Source organism: Bombus affinis, chromosome 3 (assembly GCF_024516045.1).
Source record: "Bombus affinis isolate iyBomAffi1 chromosome 3, iyBomAffi1.2, whole genome shotgun sequence".
Classification (NCBI taxonomy): Eukaryota; Metazoa; Arthropoda; class Insecta; order Hymenoptera; family Apidae; genus Bombus; species Bombus affinis.
Window position 1 is genome coordinate 9,820,767 of NC_066346.1, and position 19,771 is coordinate 9,840,537.

General features: G+C 40.4%; 1 protein-coding gene across 8 annotated transcripts in view; it reads right to left on the bottom strand.

The window, feature by feature from the left end:
- Positions 1–19,771, bottom strand: part of LOC126914338 (paired box protein Pax-8) — a 196,559-nt gene that overhangs the window by 23,887 nt on the left and 152,901 nt on the right. For all 8 annotated transcript variants that reach the window (XM_050718131.1, XM_050718133.1, XM_050718132.1 and 5 more), the window contains 2 exons: positions 13,750–13,915; positions 7,586–7,783 (listed from right to left, as the gene is read on the bottom strand). In XM_050718131.1, the coding sequence (XP_050574088.1) occupies positions 7,586–7,783; positions 13,750–13,915 (364 nt within the window). The remainder of the gene's footprint in view (positions 1–7,585; positions 7,784–13,749; positions 13,916–19,771) is intronic.

A 19,771-nucleotide genomic window follows, 5' to 3' on the forward strand; every position in this document is an offset into this window, starting at 1 on the left:
ACTCAAGGCATAGAGCAATCAGTCCTCAAGTAAAAATGTACGATTTAATCGTTTGTCTATTAGCCTGGTTCATTTTGATCTAATGCTATTGTAATGATTAATTGGTGGCATCCCATACTTGGTTTTTATTGTTTTCATCGTTCTAATAAAGCAATCGTGTTGTATAGTGTATCATATAAAAGTAAAGTTTGAAATAATATAATTTTGCATATATGAACTTGTTGGGGGATGAACGATTTATACGACTAAAGTTCCTAACATCTATAAATGTTGGTTCATACAATGGAAGTTCACGTTCAAATAAACAAATGCAATCGACAGAAGTTTATTTAATAAGACACTAACTACAATTTCCTTCAAGTATATGAATTCGTATAAACGAAATTCTATCGCATAACAAAACTGTAACACGACACTGGATCATTTCCGATCTTCGAGGATTAAACAACAGAGACATGATCCATTTCTTAAAGAAGTCATTATAAATGCTACAAATCAGGTTTCTACTGCAATTTCATCACAAATTCCATATCAATTATGTTTTCGCAAAGAAAAAATAAAATTATTGGATAAATCCTACATGTTCTTCGTGCAAAATCTCGCAATCCATGGCGATTCACGTGCAAGCGTGGGCGATTGCCGCCACGGCAATGACGATAGTCGTCCGGTAGGAGGATTTTGACGGTACAGTGGCCGAATAACTTTAGTATTCCAGCTCTCGGCCAAGAACAAAAGGGGACGAAGCATTATGGGCTGGCAGAGTAGGCGGCCATCCGGTTTCATTGCGGTTCCGTCTGTCCTCTGACGTTTCCACGGCAACCTGGATTGCGTATCTCGGCCGGCGGCCTGGTCCTCTTCGTCGTTGTCTTCGTTGTTGTGGTCGTGGCCGCCGTCGTCGACGTTCAACCCCTGAATTCGTCTTTCTCTCTCTATATCTCTTTCTCTATGCTACGCAGCATCGTTTCCCTTGGTTCGACGCCGGGGACACGAAGGATACCGTAATTGTAACTTCATTTGAGGCTAATTTCGACCGAGGGGGGCTATGATGAAACGCGGTAATAATTGCGTTATCCAGACAAAGGACGGTTATGGATACGCGCCGCCGCCACCGCCGCAGCTCTCAACGTGGAGCATCATCCCCGGATCCTCCGACCAACCCCGAGGGTGCTCCCGCTTTACGTAGGAGGGGTCTATCCGCGCTCTGTCGCTCGTTCTGCAAATATGGCTGCTTCAACGAAACTTCACCGCGCCACGGTGCACCATATTGTTTCCTTCCGACCGCGTGTGCCGCGCTTAATCGTCATATCACACGAGATTTCACTTTTGACTCGGTGCCAATTTTAATTTCCAGTAATTGTAATTTTTCTCTTAATTTTTACTTTTATATCAAAGTCAACCAAATATTATTTTAATTTTATATTTTAATTCGGAAAGTAAAGAATTGACACAGACAGTGATAGTGGATGTATCTCGGAGGCAAGATCTCCTGATTTTATCAACTTTGCCTGTGCTTCAAAGTCAATCAAAAATCTAACTTTTCCGAACAGTAAAAAATTTATAGAAAAAGCTATATATCCCGGTGTCGTGAGAAAAGGGTCCAAAGGAAAAATGCTTTGCTTCCTTACTGAAATCCTATAGTGTGCGGCGATTCGTCAGCTACAAAGAGGGAAGACGATTCCTCCCGCGGAGTCGATGGAATGGTAAATAAGGCAGTTGGTGGGCAGGCGTTATTTATGGCGATGTAATTTAATAAGCGAAAGATGAACAAGGGAGATACCGGTGACGCGGAGCGGAAAGTCGAAAGTGGCATGAAAGTAGCAGCCATCCTATTGGCCACCCTTGTCTCTGGAGTCGCGGAGTATAGCCGGCCATATGGCTCCGCGGCGTTGGCTGCTCCTGCGCCAAGCTGCGAGGTTTCCGGGGGTGCGAAATGATATGGAAGTAATGGAGAGCAAGGCGCAGAGCCTGGTGCCTCGTCCACGGGAGATTGACCCGGCACGATAGGAGAAAAAGGAGAGCGCTTGCTACACGTTCGCGATGACAGATTGATACAATTCCATCGAGAGATTCCGAGCGACAGATTTCCTACCAACTGTTGTTGCCTATGCTGGTCATTACGTCGAATTAAAGTTACGGAGGTGGGAAATGATGAATCGACCCTGACGATCAACGGTTCCGATTTCGTTTCAAAATTTATTCTTCAACCTGTTAACTCGTGTGTTAATAGCGGAGCCATTAAATTCGATTTTAGATCTGGACTTTAGTACTAAGTTTAAGTAAAATAAAATAATTTTGATGTGAAATTAGTTGACGAGACGTTCAGTCTCAAAATTGTTCTCTTACAAAAGACAGAAATTATTTTGTTTTTCAACATATAGCCTTCGCGTGTTTCTGTTATTATAGCCATATATTCTATTATTATATCAACAGATATTTGTTCTGCAGCTCGGACAATTTGGCACCAGAAGGTTTAAGATACGCCAATGCATTTGAAAAACGTAGAATCCCAGCTAAATATACAGTCACGTGTAGAAACGTGACGAATGAAGTCGTCATTGGCTAACAGGTTAAGAGATAGGTTCGATGAAAGTAATGTTCACGAATGAAATAACAGAAAGTCGAGGGAGTCATCCTGCCTTAGGCCGATGCTATTGACTCTGTGGAAGCCGCAAGAAAGGGCGAACGCGCGAGGCACACGCGAGACCGTGACGTCTCGGGGGTTGCGTCGAGGAAACGAGAAGAAGGAGGCTGTGAAGCCGGCGTAAAGCTCTCGGGCGAACCTCGCTCCTTATCGATCTGCCCCTGAGACTTCCTCCGCGGCCGAAAGGAGGAAAGCGTTCGGGGAGAAACGTAAAGAGAAACGCGAGAGATAGAGAAGCAGAGAGTCGAGCCTCTACACGTTCGGTTTCGTGTACGTGTGTGTTAGATAGACCTCAACTGAGAGCCGGCTACTCGAGCGTGACTCCGCAGCCGAAGCTGAGCCTATCAATATTTCCTCCCGAAATCCGCCGTTGTACCATCGTAGCAATTTCTCTTTTCTTACTTCTCATTCAATCCAACCCTTCGTGATATTTTTCTTCTTACAATGTTTATTACAAAACGAATTGCTCTTCGTGTTTCTTTGCTACCAATTTACTAGGAGTTTCATTCGTGTAAGAACTTTCATTAACACTAGAACTACTTAGTCGTGGGGTTTCTATGTTCGTAATTATTAAGATCACGCAGGTGCTTTTCACAAAATTAATATTGTTTCTTGTGAAGGTGGAAATATGATTATTTTTTATTTTTATCACACCGCTTTAATCGTAATTATTTACGTAGGCAATATTTCGGTACACTTAAGCATCGATGGGTGTAGTGTCAAAGAAAATAGAGTCGATATAAATTCGACAAGTGAAAGATGGTACTAGAATAAAATGGATGAATAGAAAGGAAAAAGAAAAATTGTCCGATTTATTCAGCGTTATTGGACGATTGAACGTTGACAACGCATTACAAATAAAAAGGATACGCGGTTTGAAACGATTAGAGAACCACTGTCATTTTCATTTTTATACTCATTCCTTGTATCTATATATCTTTTTTAGAAAGTCTGTCTGAAACATGCCTCTATCATAATGAAGCCTATACAACTTCGCGTCTTTAGCCTTAGAATGAAGATATTAGATGATACGATAGAACCGTTCATAATATTAATTTACTTAATACATTTATACAAACATAATACAAACTGAAGAAATCCAATATATTAATTTCGATAAAATCAGTGATTTAATTCACGCATGTCTCTTTGAGGAAGACAGTGTCGTTAGTAGAAATTGGAAAATTAAAGAGTAACAGGATGGTGAATAAAGGAAAGAATGAAAAGAAAAGAGGGAAGGTTGTTCGGTCGATTCAGCAAAGTAGAAACAAGGCTCAAACTGTTACCGTCCAATCTTGGCCGCGTTTTTCGCCTGTTTTTCCGCGCCCCTCGATCCCGGGTTGATACTCAGGATATATATCTGTTATTTTTCGCGAAAGCCACTCCATTATTTCGCTCTCCTCGGCCGTTGGTTTTTTACCGCGGTGGCCAACGTCCCGGTTCCTTTCTCTTCGTTTCTCCGTGTCTCCCGTTCGCGGCCGGTCTCATTCCGAAGTGCCCCAGCAAAAGCAGGACAATACATTATATTAGCCGTATCATTATTTCTCCGTACGAAAGCTAGCTCGAAGTTAGAAAAACCGAGACACGGTCATAATGGGAGAAATCCCAGCGTTACTCGCTACCCTCATATTCCCCCGTTTTCTGCCTTCGACCAGAGAAATCCTGCTTTGGAACCGTTTGTGTGTTTCATCCGTTTTGACTTTTTCTAAACGAATTCTTCTGGAACATCCTCCATCGATGTGTCTTATCATTTTTGTGGTCATTCCTCTATAATATCGAAACATTCAGAATAGTCAAAAAAAGAATTTGCACGCTCTTATGGAAATTTTGGAAATTTAGCGCGATACATTTTTGGGGTTGTACATTTCATTTTGATCACTTTGGTACAAGTTTCATATTTACAGCGTTAAATGCTCAATTTTTTCACCTTATAAAGAAACTGCAATTCCTAGGCATTTACTTTTCTATAATACCGACAGTCTCTGAATGAGATATCCATAAAAAGTCAAAGTTAATTTTAAGAAACTAACGTTCCTACGCTACTGAATCAAATAAACAAGTATTTCTTGGCATTGGAATTAGCCGGAGTTTTTATAGCTCCCCAGAATTTCATCACAGAAACCCTTTCACAGGAAAACCATTTCTTCTCGTACAAATTCCTATAATTTTGCAAAATGCTTAAAAGTCATTAACGTTCGTTTCTACGTATGAAAATCGATTTCTCGGTCGATCGTCGTGCGCGATCAATCGGCGTAAACAATCACTTAAGGGCATCCGTGGAGCACGTTTTCCGTTCTGTGCATTTCAGGTAGCGAAGCATCGGGCGCGTTTCTAGCCATTGCTCGGCGAGCGGAAATACATTTACCTACACGTAGACACCGGCGGAAGGTTGCGGGCTCGGTGTACGTGAGTTGGTGAAGGTAGGTTAGATAGGTGCATATAGATAGCGAAAGGTGGGTAGGTAAGTATCCGCGGGGTAAGTTTTTCCAGGCGATCTGCTCTCCGGATTCAGATCAATACCCGCCATCTGGGCCTTGGGTCGGGGATACGAACAAGGAGGAAAAGGAGAAGTTTCGATGGAGAGAAGACGGAGTGTTAGACAGAGATAGAACGAGGAGTGGAGAAGGTGGAGGAGTCACTCGAGCAACAAGCCACCGCGCCGCACCCTCCGCTGCAATCCTAGACACATCGAAAACCTCGGCCAGAAAGCAATTCCTGTACCTACATACGCCCACGTTTCACGCTATCGTGGCTATCACGACACCATCCACGTCCTCTTCGTCGGAAGAATGGGAAATATGCGCGCGCGACCAAACTTCGCTCTGCAGATGATAGTTCGAAATTCTTGTAAATTGGCTGTCGAAAGAATGTGGCGGAAAATTATCGTATTTTAGAAACTTTGGCGTTTGATTTTGCGATCGTACGTACAACTGCTTGTGCGCTTCGTTTTTTACATTATTCGTAGATATGACGAATCTACTGATTATTCAAGAACATTCGTATGTACGTGGTAATGAATTTTCTAGAGTTTATCTTCGAGAATTGTAAATATACAGTATACAGTCAATCATAAAAGTCTTCTAAAATCGTCAGTTTACAAAGAGGCTATCTTTATTGAAATAAAATGGTACAGAATTTTCGTTGCAAAATTAACCTGTTTTCTACCAAGACGATTAATCGTATGGGTTGCTTTATTATTTCCTCATCTGTTAAAAAATGAACATGATGTTATGCGTCGCTATGTTCTCTATTGTTCTCTATTGTTCTCTCCAAATAATGTGTGTATACTATTCGAGATGTACAGTACAGTGGATGAAGACTTTTGCGAGTACAGTGTCTCTTAAGAGAAGTGTAAATGCTGATGAATATTAGATATAGGTAGGAAACACCGCTTCGAACAAGATGAATCAAATCAAAATTCCTCTTCTGGAGGAATTGAAACTGAAGATCAAGATTCCCCAACCTGACCAAAGTCTCGTAAGTTCAACTCCGTCGTCAGCAGACATCTAAATATCCTTGAGTACCACTTTCGCCTAATGCGGGCCAACTAATTTGCGTGCGTTTCCATTAACGCTGGTGGCTGCCGGAAATCGCGTTAGTGGATTTCACTTGCGCCAACCAATTCGATCCGTATTACGCTCGATTACATTATCAGACCGGCGGCGTGTTCGAAAGTGGCGCAGGGTGAAGAAACGATGAAGTAGTAGATGCGTACAGGGGGCGTCGGATGAAGCGGGAGATAAGGTCTTAAGTAGCGACTGATTAAATCTCGGGACATATGTGTGCCGATCAATGGTACCCCAGTGGTCTCTCTTCGTTCGTTTTCTCTCTCTTTCTTTTCCTCGTACTTCACCGTGCTGGCTTTTCTGTTGCTCGAAAAGGGGATCCACTCGTTCAGTTTGCGCGGTGCTGATACGCTGTAATGTCGTCTCATGGGAGCTCACTCCCCGTTCCATAGGGCATCCCTTTACCCGTGGATACTCGTGTTCCTAGCCACGCCACCTCTCCCCACCCCCCGGTTGCTCGATCTATTGGGCGACGTAAAAACACTTGAATTAATCGGCCCCATTCCCGAAGGAACCTGCGAAAGGTCAATAGGATCGGGGTGGCGGACCGGCTCTCTGCACACGCTTATCTCGATGCACGGGACGTGGGGATGATTCTTCCTCGTCTCCGAGGATAACTAATCGCTCCCATTGCCGCTCGCATCAAGCATATGCTCTGTTCACACGCCCTTCTCGCTTTCTTCAATCGTTTTTCACGATAAATTTCGTGTCTCGACGAGTATCCGTTCATCGACTTGGAGATGACGAAGAATCGGTTTGATTTTGATTTGGGAGAGTGCTTCGGTCGAACTTTGTTTGTGAACGATGAAAGAAGAATCTTTGTCCGCACTTTTGCGAGGATCGTAGAAGGAATCAATTTAATTTTGCAAAGACTCGATTCTCGTACTAATATGTAAGTATATTACGTAGATTATGGAATTTTTGTGCGAATTTATAGATTTATAAAACGTCCGTTATTAAATGTTATAAGAAGTAGCTACTCCATTTTCGATCTTTACATCGTTGAGTTCTCCATGAACGAATAAACGATCGAAGAAGTTATTTGCTCGTTCGTTGTTTTGAAATAATTAGCGACATCTAATGCTAGTTGTTACCTTTCCCCATGACTGATAAAGTAAGTTTCTGCAGGTCAATTATTAACAACTTTGAGAAGAGGGAAATTTCTTATATCTATTTCAATTAGAACGAATTCATAAAACGTAGTCATATTTGAAATCGAACTCTTTAACTTTTCATCCTTGTCTTTATTAAACAATCTTATAGTTTTATAATTAACCGAAAGTTTGTAGTTTTATGGTTTTGTAGATCTCGGTCAGATTACTGGATTTTGTATCAATTGGTCAGTTTTGATTAATCTGACGGGAAAATTTGGACTCACCGATTGATCGAGGAGACGGATGGCACGTTGTCTTGCGAGCAAATGCCTTCAGCAAGCAATCGATCCCTGATCTCCCACGCGAACATTGTCGGATTGTCCCTCTTGTAGTTAGCGATCGCTTCGACCACCGGTGGAGTTGCAACCTTCGGTTTCGAGCCGCCTATTACACCAGCCTTGAAGCTGCCGGTTTCATAATACCTGCGAACAAAAAGAAAAAAGAAACCAACTTGATGGATCTATGTCGCGATTCTATTACATTCCTACGTCTACGTGACTTTTCAAAATCGTTAATGCTAACCGTCTACTATTTCCATCACCTTTAGAAATCTCCATAACCAACCAGAAATTCGATCCTGCTACACTTACAGAAACTATTGTAAGAATGTCAGGTTGCGAGCAGGCTTTTTAAGAACAGAAAATAAAAAGAATATTTAAAAGTAACGTAATAAGTAAACTGCGGATTCTTATGCAATCTTACATCTTTTTCAACATAGCCAAAGTAATGGAATTTAAATAGGAACTTGTTTTAGTCACCAAATATTTCTGTTATAAATATTATAACAAATACTTCAACGAATTAAATATTACATACAATCTGTACATTTCTGCATTTTAAATTTCCCATAATTGCGTAAGCATTCACGGTCTAACAATGAAGAATGATTTTTACTTGGTTATCTTTGAACTCTCGCTCTTGACCTTTTCTTTTTCTTTTTCTTTCAATTCTCTTAATTCTTCAACGACTCAATACAAAATTCTCATTCCTTTCGATCATACTCGTTTAAAGATTTCATACGCATGACACAGATTCTTACTACATACGGTTACATTTTTACAGGACACCGTACGTTCTAATTTACTCGTACGCTAATTTTCCAGAATTAGCACAAATATTTACCAAATTCCCAGTACGTATCCTTCGTCATTCGCACAAATTCTCACTGTCACGTAATCTTCAAACCACGATATCAAAAGAGACTGCACCCCATCCCAATTTTTTCCGATCGAATGGAATCAAAGGGAGCGAGAATGGAGAAAGAGAGAAACGGCTGGTTTTTCCCGCGACGTGCGGCCAATGCCGGAATAACGAATCGCCGTCCAACGGCGCGTCAACGACCGGCTGTTTTAAAACAAACGGCTTCTGCCTCCACCCTGTGTTTCTCCCTCTTCTTTCCCTCCATTGAGCCCTCCCGGCGCGTGTATGCGCGTGCGATGGCCAATCGCGATTGGCCCGCCGTGAACGCGCCCTTTGTGCCTAATTAGTTAAATAATATCTTCGCTGGTGCTTAAATTCAATTACGGGAGAAAGCCCGCAATAATGGTCCGCTTGTGGGCCGCCTTGATGGATGTGGGTCCGCCGCCGGCGTCGACTCATGCTCGTTCAAACTGTCGGCCAATTTTGTGCCTCTCTCATTCTCTCTTCGTCTCTTTCTACCTTTTTCCTCTTCCATTGCTCGTTTTAAAAACAAAAAAAAAAAAAAAAAAAAAGAAAAAGAAAGAATAGAAATAAAAAAATAAAAAACATTGACCGGTGAAATTCAACGGTGTCGTTGTCAATTTTCAATGTGTTTCTTTTCAGCGTGATACATTTGAGCTCGAGTATGGTGTCGGTTGACGTACACGCGGCTCGTTAAAGCGTGAGAAGTTGATTCGAACTGGCTCGATTGACGCGACGACTGTCGCTGTCAATTCCACGGAGGAATTAGCGATTCACAGGGAAACCGGTGTTGTCTGGTAGCGATGTCAGTTATGGAGTATGTGATAGTCGAAGAGAAAGCGGTCATAATCGGTCGAGGGAAAGCTCGAAACCGATCCGCCACTGTTGGTAGATTATCAGGGATCGTTGCTTCGATAGAGATTCGTTACGAGGAAATAACGAAACGATAGATTCTGTATATTATTTTGTACGTATCGGCTTGTATAATAATATCATTCACGTCTCTTTAAGAGAAAGGAATTTGTTATGTATATAAGGTAATTGTTTATAAGGTCTGCTTAATCAACGATGTACACATTGTCTTGTTGTATCATCCCGTGCAAATGGATTGACTATCTTCCTAGCGCGTATTCTACAAATTTGTAATGAATACAGTTCTCTCAATATTCACGTATCAACACTATTTATTTATCTATCTATACGTTCCTCTATATACGTAATGTGTACAGATTTAAATAATACAATTATAAGCAATATTTATACATATCACTTGTCATATGTTTATTTACTATCAACACAAGTAAGTTTTCTTTAATATTTCTGTTGAAGTGGCCACCACTTCTAGGAAAACTCCACATCTGGTCTTTTTAGCTTTCTCAAGCGCTGAAGCCATCGACAGCATATAGACAAAAGAATAGCAGGGAGGCAGACCATAAACAGTAGACAGGCGACGTTGGCTTCGGGGTTTTCAGTTATAAAGTAACACTGCTAGCGTGCGGATCTGGACCAGCTCAAATTGTATTTCTGTATTTCACTATTAAATCAAACATATATATTTTGTATCTTACACTTTATCCACGTGTTTTTCTCTCTTTATATACCGAATAACCTCAACAATTTCTCGTAAGATAACGGTAAGAGACGAACGAACTTACAATCGTATTCGATAGGGTGTAACCACTTGTATCGCACGTTAAATCGTGTCACGATGGTTCAACAATGTATCATTCGGCAATATTCACCCCGAACAAAAAATGATCGCGAACCTGTTACAGTCGAAAGCGTCGGAGGGGTCTTTTAAACGATTGGGACCATGTCGCCCCGTTTCGAAATTATTACGATTATATCTGGCGTAAAACCCCATTCCAGGTCCACATGGCGATGCTCACTCATCCCTACCGTCAAATGCCCATTACGTTGCGCAGTTACAATTTTTTAAATTGACCAAACTATGACCATTCGCCCTATTCCCATTAATCTTGGTTTTCAGTTTAATCGTTGATAGTTCAATCGACAATTTTTCTTTTCTTTTTTTTACATCTCTTTCGTATAACTCTATCAAGTTGTTGGAGAGAAGATCGTGTCAGGGATGTTTGGGTAAGTTAAATCTCCCGTAAATTTTTAAAATTTCCGTGTATTACGAGCTTTATGTAGATTAAAGTTAATTAATTTTTTTATGTTACTAAACTATATTCGGGAGAACATGGCATTTTGGCTACGTTTAATTTCCTATTAACCGTGGCTTAGAAAATTAAAAAAAATACATTATTATAAATTATACATGTTGTAAGGGATTTGTATTTTTATAACCAGCTAAAATTGGCTGAATAAAATTAACTGCAGAAAAGTTAGTCATTATTGAAGAAACGTTTCTCAAAAATGTTTTAAGAAGCCACTTTATGCATCCGTTATGATAGACGTTTCTCCGTCAAACGAGGGTTGGCACGATCTTTTCAACGCCGTCTCCGTGAACTATCACCTAGCCAGGAACCGGCGTTTCCGTTTCGTTTGTACATGTGCGTCGAAATTGTCGCGATTCCGCGAAAATCCGGGGCACACGATGTCGCGACGTATCAGTGGTGCGTGACTGCGTAAAGCTTCGGTGTTAACAGCGTCTCGTCGCCGAGGTCTACGACCGTTTTCACCGCAGTTTCGCTAGAAAAAGTGACTATAAACTTTGCACCTTGTAAAGTTACAAGCGTACGAATAGTAGAAATAGGAAGTCTAAGTTAAACGTCGTTTGAAACGTGACGTTCGTGTGTTTGGAAATGTAAAGGAAATATTTGGAAATACGTAATTTAGAATTATCGAATCAATTAAAATAAGGAATTTAAATGTAACATTTCACAAATTTATAAATATCCCATCGTTGAAAAGTAGAAAAATATTAAAATGATTTTTATTCTTTTACTTTCTCTAGGCAATTATTTTCAATGCCTTTCGCGTGGATTAGAAACTTTAGCGTTAATCGTAACTTCTTTATTCCTGACGAAACACAGTCAGAAAAATAGGAATTTCAGCTGTGGTTTCTAAATTTTAATTTACCAGGCGTAGATTCAGAAAAAGCGAGAAGTGCCAGCGAAAAAGTAGCAATTGCTCCATCCTGGTTGACTTAATTTATTCTTACTTGGTGTTTTTGAATAAGCGATTAGGAAATCGATTGCGAAACAATGGCCGTTGAACCGCGTTTTCTTTTCAAGTTTGATTCACACGTCGCTCGCCACCGCGACTTATCGATCTGATCGGCTGTAAGTCCATTGAAAAATAAGTACACTATTCGACGTTAATATAGCTGTTAATTTCTGTTTATAACACATTGCTGTTAATACGGTTGCGCAATAAATCGTTTCGACATCGCGCGTTTGATTAAAATCGTCCTGGATTTACGATTAATCGCGGACCCACAGGCAATTTCGTCTGAATGAATTTCGCTAATTTTCTGCGTCGAACTCGGCCACATGGGAAAATTTCTCTAATGATCCTGTCGGTGTTCCAGGAACGAACATTTTCACGTTTACTTACGGTTTATATAAAAGCGCGAACCGCGATCGACTCTTAAGTAGAATGGGTATCTAGTGGTCAGACGTCAAACTTCACTGATGATCACGAACTCTTACGTGTAAAATATTTGAAAAATTTACAACGCAAATATCATACGAATATATCTATTCCAAAAAAGATGACAAACGCAAGTTTGTTATAAATGTTTAACCTTTTACGGATAATTATAGCGAAAACAGAAATCTTTCTATGAATGTGTAAATTTGCCCACAATTTTCTCAGGTTAAGAATTGCATACTGCGAAATTCTTGTTTATTATTTCCTCGTTAAAAAATTGCTTACTCAGAACGCTTCTAAAATTCATCGGACGTTATTCCAAATATCCCTTTCGCCCTAAAAGATATCTATCAACACATGTGATTTCACATTTCCGAACGCATCGAGGGTAATAAACTATTCAAATTCGTTTCGCATGAAATCCAAAGAAAAAAGATAGGAAAATCCAAGGGATGGTAACTTGAGAAGCAATAAAGTAGTAAATAATCCCAGCCGGCCTATTACACATATACAGGGCATATACGTGAAAGAGCTGGCTATATACGACAATGATATTCTACCGGCGGGGACGTATGACATTCGGGCCATCAAAACGGCACGAGGCCACCCGTTATGTAACGCGGGGCGGAGGGTGGAAAAAACATGGAAACCGCATATCGTCGCACCCGCTGGCACCCCCCACCGCGGCCGGAACAGGGGTGGTTCCTTCCTTCCGGCGTCGCAGTTTTCGTCCCTGGGTTCGTTCGCCTCATGCTCCTAACAGCGTCTTTAATTAAATCACTCCCGAACCAGTATTGGTCTACCTTTTTTTCCTCGCCTCCTCGTGCACCCTATTCTCTCCTTTCTGTCTTTCCCTCGACCATCGCATCTTTTTCTTCGTTTCGGGCATCCTTGGCCACTTCGAACGCATGGGAACTACAGCGTTACGTCTGCCATGGAAAATTTGATCCTCCACTAAATCATTTGCGTCATCGCGTCTCCAGTGTTTCGTTTCGAATTAGCGAATTAGACATCCATCCAGTTGGTACGGTTTCCTTTTTCTTTTTTGCACAACAGAATTTTTATGATGATTTTTAATCAAAATCTAGCTATTGACGCTACCTGATTATTTGATCTGTAGTGAGTTCCGTTTCTCCGAAGAGAAACTTCTTTGGAAGAATTAATAGTAATTAACGATATATAAATGAAATTTGTGGCTAACAATATCATAACCCAAAAAATTTCAAAGAATCTAGACATTCATCCAACAAGATCGAAGAAAAACGTGTATTATCCTCAAAACGCAAATGAATTCCTACTCAATTATTGTAATTCTACGAAATTAGATCTCCCTCCAACAACAAAAAATTCTAATCCATTTGCAACATACGTATTCAGAATCTAACTCGTCGAACAAGCTGTAAAGAAACCAATCTTCCGTCAACTACCGTTCAAACTTGTCATTCGTTCTTTCAACACGTAGTTCTTCATTCATCAACCAGTCGATCGTAGAAGAATCATGCATCGATGCAGTGACAGGAGGATGGACGAATCGATGGAGGAAATCGCCGAAGCGCCAAACGACGGTAGAGCAAAAAGCAAGTCTGTTGCCGTCGGGACACCACGGGGGTTGCAGTTGTAACGGATACGACGGAGGTCTGGATGGCGCCGGAACGGTGTCGGTACTCACCTCGACAGTATCTTGGATACACAGCCGTGAGATACCCTGAGTTGTCTGGAAATGTCGCACGGTCGGACGCCGCTGTGCGCTAGCTCGACGATCCTCTGCCTGACTACATCCGGTAGGGGCCTTCCGTTCACGAAGACGCCGCCGAGCTGGTTAACTCCGCCGTGGCCTGGAAAATGGAAATCGATAATGCATTAGCTCGAGAGGATACCGTTTTACGAAACGTCCAGGTCGAACTTCCGCGATTGGAGAAAGATCGCGACCGATCTTAGCATTACAGATCGATTTTACTTTTACACTTTGGATTACTAACTGTTTCCTTCTTACGATTTCAGCTTTTTCTTAGCTGCTCTTAAATTTTTTTTAGTGTTAGATCGAAGATGGTATAAATTCATCGTGCAACGAAATATTTGTAGCTTTATGATCTAAAAATAATCACTTGTTACTTCATGGATCAGTAGAATAACTCCTAATGAATGTCGAATTTGTAGTATAGCGATAGCGTTAAAATATGATTTCTGTGTGTGTACAACGATGGAATCTCATAGAATATTGTTAATAGGCTCCATTTAGTTTTATCGATTTTGATTATACTGAAACGAACCGTTTTTGCTTTTGACTTATTTACATCGTGCTTTATTAACGGACTCGCATGTATCGATCAAATATTTCTCGCTACTTTTAATAAACGCTATACGTACATTTATATACTCTGTTCGATCCTCTGATCGAATCATTTTACATAGGGGCAAACACTAGACACAATATATACTAAAACCTCGTAATTCAGTGACCCATTCTTGTATGAAAACATTTTCTGTTCCCCAATTCCCCTTCGAACGAGTGCATTTGCTAATAATGGAAGCAACGTGTGCCAGAACATTCGATTTTCCATCCCACACGCTACTGTTCGTTCTCTTCGCGAGACGACTTTATTTTCGCGCATTACGGTCTCCTAACGCGTTAACTTCGATCTAATATCGTAATGGAGGGTCCTGGACCGCGACATATGTCCCCGTGTACGTGCCAGCGCACCGATGATTCGATGATCAGCGCTGTTTCTAACCCCTGACATCGACGAACCAGGCCTGTTCGGTTATAGTATGCGACGGGACCGCGCGATTCGTCCCCTTGCTTATGCTGCTTCTTTTTGCCCGGTCAATCGACTTCCTCTGGCAAACATGTTGATGCAGATCAGACTGAATTGTCAGGGGAAAGAAAGAGTCGTGATAATGGCCGACATTCGATTTAACGTGCTCCAGTAACGCAGTAGAGTATAACAAGTCTGATACGAATCTTCTTGTTGTCGTGTCCGTGCGCGACTGGACTATTCTACTGGAAAATTAATTCTAGATTTGCCTGATCGTCCAACTTTCACGAGACACGGAAGATTGAAGTTTTTCGAATTTTTATGTACCTATTCGTATATTTGAAAATTAACTTTTTAATCGTTTTAATTATTTAAATTCGGTTTTTCATTATTATGTATTTTACACGCGTGAAAGTTAATTTTTAGGTTGTGTCGTAAAGTAATATGGATTACAGAAGTATTTAAAGAAATTGTAAAATATGAAGGAGCACATATTTTTAGCTACATTGCGTGTAATAAATTAGCTTGATACACGGAGTGTCAGCTCTACCATTAGCACTGCCGTTTAGATTTGTATATTTTGTCGAGAGTGGCTAAGTGCTATCGCTTATTTTAACATACCACGTTGTTATTTGCAAATGTAATATATAGTTTATCAAAAAACAAAATTCCCTAGATATATATACATTTTATAATACGTCTAGTATTATACTTTACACTTTTATTACGACAGTAGCCAAAAACATCTAAAATTGTGCGAATGTCACTGCTTGACTGCTTGAAATGTTATAATCAACCGACAGTCAATTTGCTAATAGCTTCAGAAATCTCGAGATTTATGAATTTCAGAAACTCTATCGAACCCTAAATCGTCAACTTCCCAATCCTCAGCCGTGCTCGCTAAAGCCAACAAAATTACCATTTTCACTTTCATACAAATTAAAACTCCATCGAAACTCTCGTTTATAAATTCCTCACAAAGAAGACAAGACTAAAACCTCTGCAAAACGAAGTCTCTGTTTCCTCATACCAAGGACCACGCGTTTCACGTAGCCAAACAATCGCGGCTAATTACCGCGATGATCCGGCCATTCCGATGAGAAGCATCATTGTTGGCGAAACGGGGCGCTCCGCGACGCGTGAACCACCGATTCTCCTTTTTTCCTCCATTCCCCCATAACTGATACGATCACGACGCAGCAAGACAATGAAGGGATCCGCGATCATTACTAGAAACGATACGCGCTTTCCGGTCGCAAATCAATTCGCTCTCGCGTTTATGGTTGCATCCCCGCGGCGTGGCCGGTAGTCAGGGGGATAGTCGCGCTTGGAATGATGGTGGCGCGGGGCAAAAGCACCATGACCACCCTACGCGGCGCACACACGCCGTCACGCCTGCTGACCACAACTATACGAGGGCCCTGGATTCGAGAGCCGTGGACCACCCCCGGAGGTCAAATCCAGGGCTACCAGTGCTACGAATTGTCGTGCCGTTGCTCTCTCGCAGCAACCGCGTCACCGACGCTTATTATTGTCCCCAAGCTGCGTTCCTATCCTGAATCTCCGTCTATGCGCTACCGTGCTGTCTCGTTTCGTTAGCTCTACTAGCATGCTTGTTAACTTCGGATTTCTTCTTTGTACTTCTCTCTTTTGCACGTTTAAGCGAAAGAATTGTATGAGAATTTGTGTTCTTTCGATCATTCTCGACTCGATGATATTTTTCTAATGTTGCAAAATGTCTTCACAGTTTGAACAGTCCTGCGATAGTGCGATGCGTTACGTATGATTTTTCATTTCAATTTTATGTTAGAAATACTCTTAAGATATTAGGAATGCTTTTTGTTCGTTAATCCGAGAGCAGGATCTTTGCATAATGATTTAACCTTTCTGTTTCAACAAGCGAGAAGTCTTACAATATTTTGAGAAAGGATTTAACGAAAGATCGGAAGAAAAATTCACGCGTATCAACGATTTGCAAAGAAACGTTAAAAGGAAATTAACCAGGTTTCGAGCGGCACTTTTTACAGTTAATGACGGTATACTGTTGCAATATCGTTTCATCCAATCCAAAAGATCCGTCAAACTTTCCCACAGTAACGACACGGTTCTTCAACAAGCTTCTCAGTTGGCGAATTAATCGGATGTTCATCGGTATTTCGACTCGGTACCAGAGAAAGCTGGTCAGCTTCCTAATTCCATAGCGATTCTATCTGACTGCAAGAACGACGATGCAAAATGAGTTGACCTGGCTGCCTGGCCAACTGATACGAACCACTTCCGGGCCGCCACGCTTCTCATTCGCGATCTATTAACACGTCCGCCATTCTGATTTCATGGAACAAGCATGAAGCATATCGTTACATCTTCACGGTTTATCCTAATCGACGGTATAAAAGCTTTGTAGCTACGTTTAGTGTAAAGATCATGAAAATACTTTTAGCAGTCAATTAGCCTAAATTGTCCAATAATCAGCCCATCTTAAAATCGTTCTTTTCATTGCATACTAACTTCTCCGTAAACATATGTTTGCAGTAAATGCCTCGTAACTTTTATGTACGTTCTCGGATCGCTTTCGAACTTTACCAATCTACTCGTGACAATCTCGTTACAGCGATAATGAAATTTCGAAATAAATTTATAGAAGCTTTCTATGTCAAATATTCAAATACTTTCGTGAATATATCGGACGTACTCTACGTATCAAGTATCGACAATTAGATACCCTTGACGATTGGTTTTAATCGCGTCGTTGGAGCGGAACGCGCGAAACTAACGAATTCGACGACGATGTCGGCTCTGGTTTGCGAGGAAAAAGGTATTGCGACGACGAAAAGAAGGAAAAGAGCGATGGACACGGCACGATAGGTGCGCGAGCGAGCATCAACGAAGAATTCTACACGATATAGATTCCCGACTCGGTCACACGATATTTCTCCAGCAGCTTTGTTCCTGTATTACATTACGGTCTGGCGTTACGTATTGCCGGGCGCGCGTTGGAAACACGCTACACTTTATTACTCGCTCGCTTGAAAAATACACGGAAAAGTACGGGCTGCTGGTCTTATTTTTCAGAAATTCGTGGCCCGATCGGTCGTATGTCTAATTTAATAGTGGAAATATCAGAGCGAACGAAATGATGCATTCGTAATTTTTTTTCGAAGAAATTTTTGGAGATTTACGACGCTGTTTTTTTGGAGAGTTTTTTTTTATAGGTAGATTGTGGATGTTTCTGGGAATTCAGATTTTTAAACATGTTCTTGAAGCAATGGAATTTAAATGGAGATTTGTTTCATCTTCTAGCATTTCCTTTTAGTATAGAGTACCATGTATTGAATATCCTGCACGTTCATGTACATCGTGTGAATTCTTCTCTTTGATTTTCTTCGGTAATTCTCAGTATGAACACGTAAAACGTATTCTTTTGTCTTATAAATTTATTAGAAATACGTCAAGTTAGAGATATATTATTGCTCATAAATATATGGAAATCGATCACAGTAACGAGCAGATCTTAAACATACTTTTTCGAATACACGAATAATAGTTGAATTGAGACAATAAATGTTTCTCAGGGGAATTCAATTTTCCATAACTGCGCGAACATCTACAATCTATTTACATTCTCTTTATATTTTTCATTTGCCATTTTATACTTTAATCTCGATTACTTCAGTGTCAATAACATCGATATCATCGAAAGTCTATTCGATATATTAGAGAAAGTCAAGTTTATACTCTTCTAATTTTACGTAAATCGTAAAAATGTTTCGAGTATAGAGCGATACAAAGTTACAAATAGAATGGTCGATTTGTTTCACCTGCCTCTGTAGCAGATATCGACGATAATTTTTCTGGTCTTGAAACGTTCAGCAAATTCTGCTGCAATTACACGGATAATTTTGCCTGTTCAATGAAAGGGATTGGCTGACTGGTCGCGGAACGATTCAGCTGCGATGCACTCGCGTTGACCGCGCCGTTCTTGTTAATGTTTCATAATTATTATCATGCCATTAGTTCGAACGGAACCGGCGGACGGTCGCGGCCACGCCGCTTGGAAACGACGACCATGGCCACCTAATTAATACGTTTCCACCTGTAATTAGACGAAATCGCGATCGAAAGACTTTTCCTTTTTTCTTTTTTTCCTTTCACACAATGATCAGTGTATCGTATGATTTTAACACATTTACGACATAATAAAATGTAATTATTCCTCCGCAAAAACTGCATATCTTTTTATCTCACAATTTTCTAATAATATTTGCTGTAACTCTCTCTTTATTACTTAGTATTTTATTTGTATTTTAAAATATTTCTATTAGCACGTTCAACTTCGTACGAGCTGGATTCGAGGAGACATATATTTTGAAGAAAATTAAATATATATCGAAAAGTACAAAATTGTGAAGAAATATTTCACAAAAATTCATGTCAAATACATATGGAGAGCTGAGAATCATAGTAGAGTATGTAACACGGTCCACTGCTAGTTTTCATAAAATAGTTTCCTAAGTTGATTATTAGAAAAAATTGATTATATCTTTTCGACTCATGTACACGTAGATACAATTAGCAACTTAATTATGAAATTAAAGGGACGATACCTCTAAAAGTTTAAATACGTAACTCAATGTAAATTCTTTAAATCCTGACTTGGAGCATTATGACGCAAAGTTTTACAATATACAAACAAATATCGTACGATACTTATTTATTAGCTTGCATCATCGTAGATAGCGAATACTGAATCTGCGATAAACATGTTAACCACGTTGTTTCGTCTTTCTAAAAATATTTCTATTAAAACACATAGAAATAAAATCTCAACGATCGCGTCTCCGATTGTTACAATAAAAGTGCGCAAACTAAATTCCAAATAATTAAGAGGACGAATTCTATGCATCGGCATCAATGAACGTGTTAAGCGTTCACCGA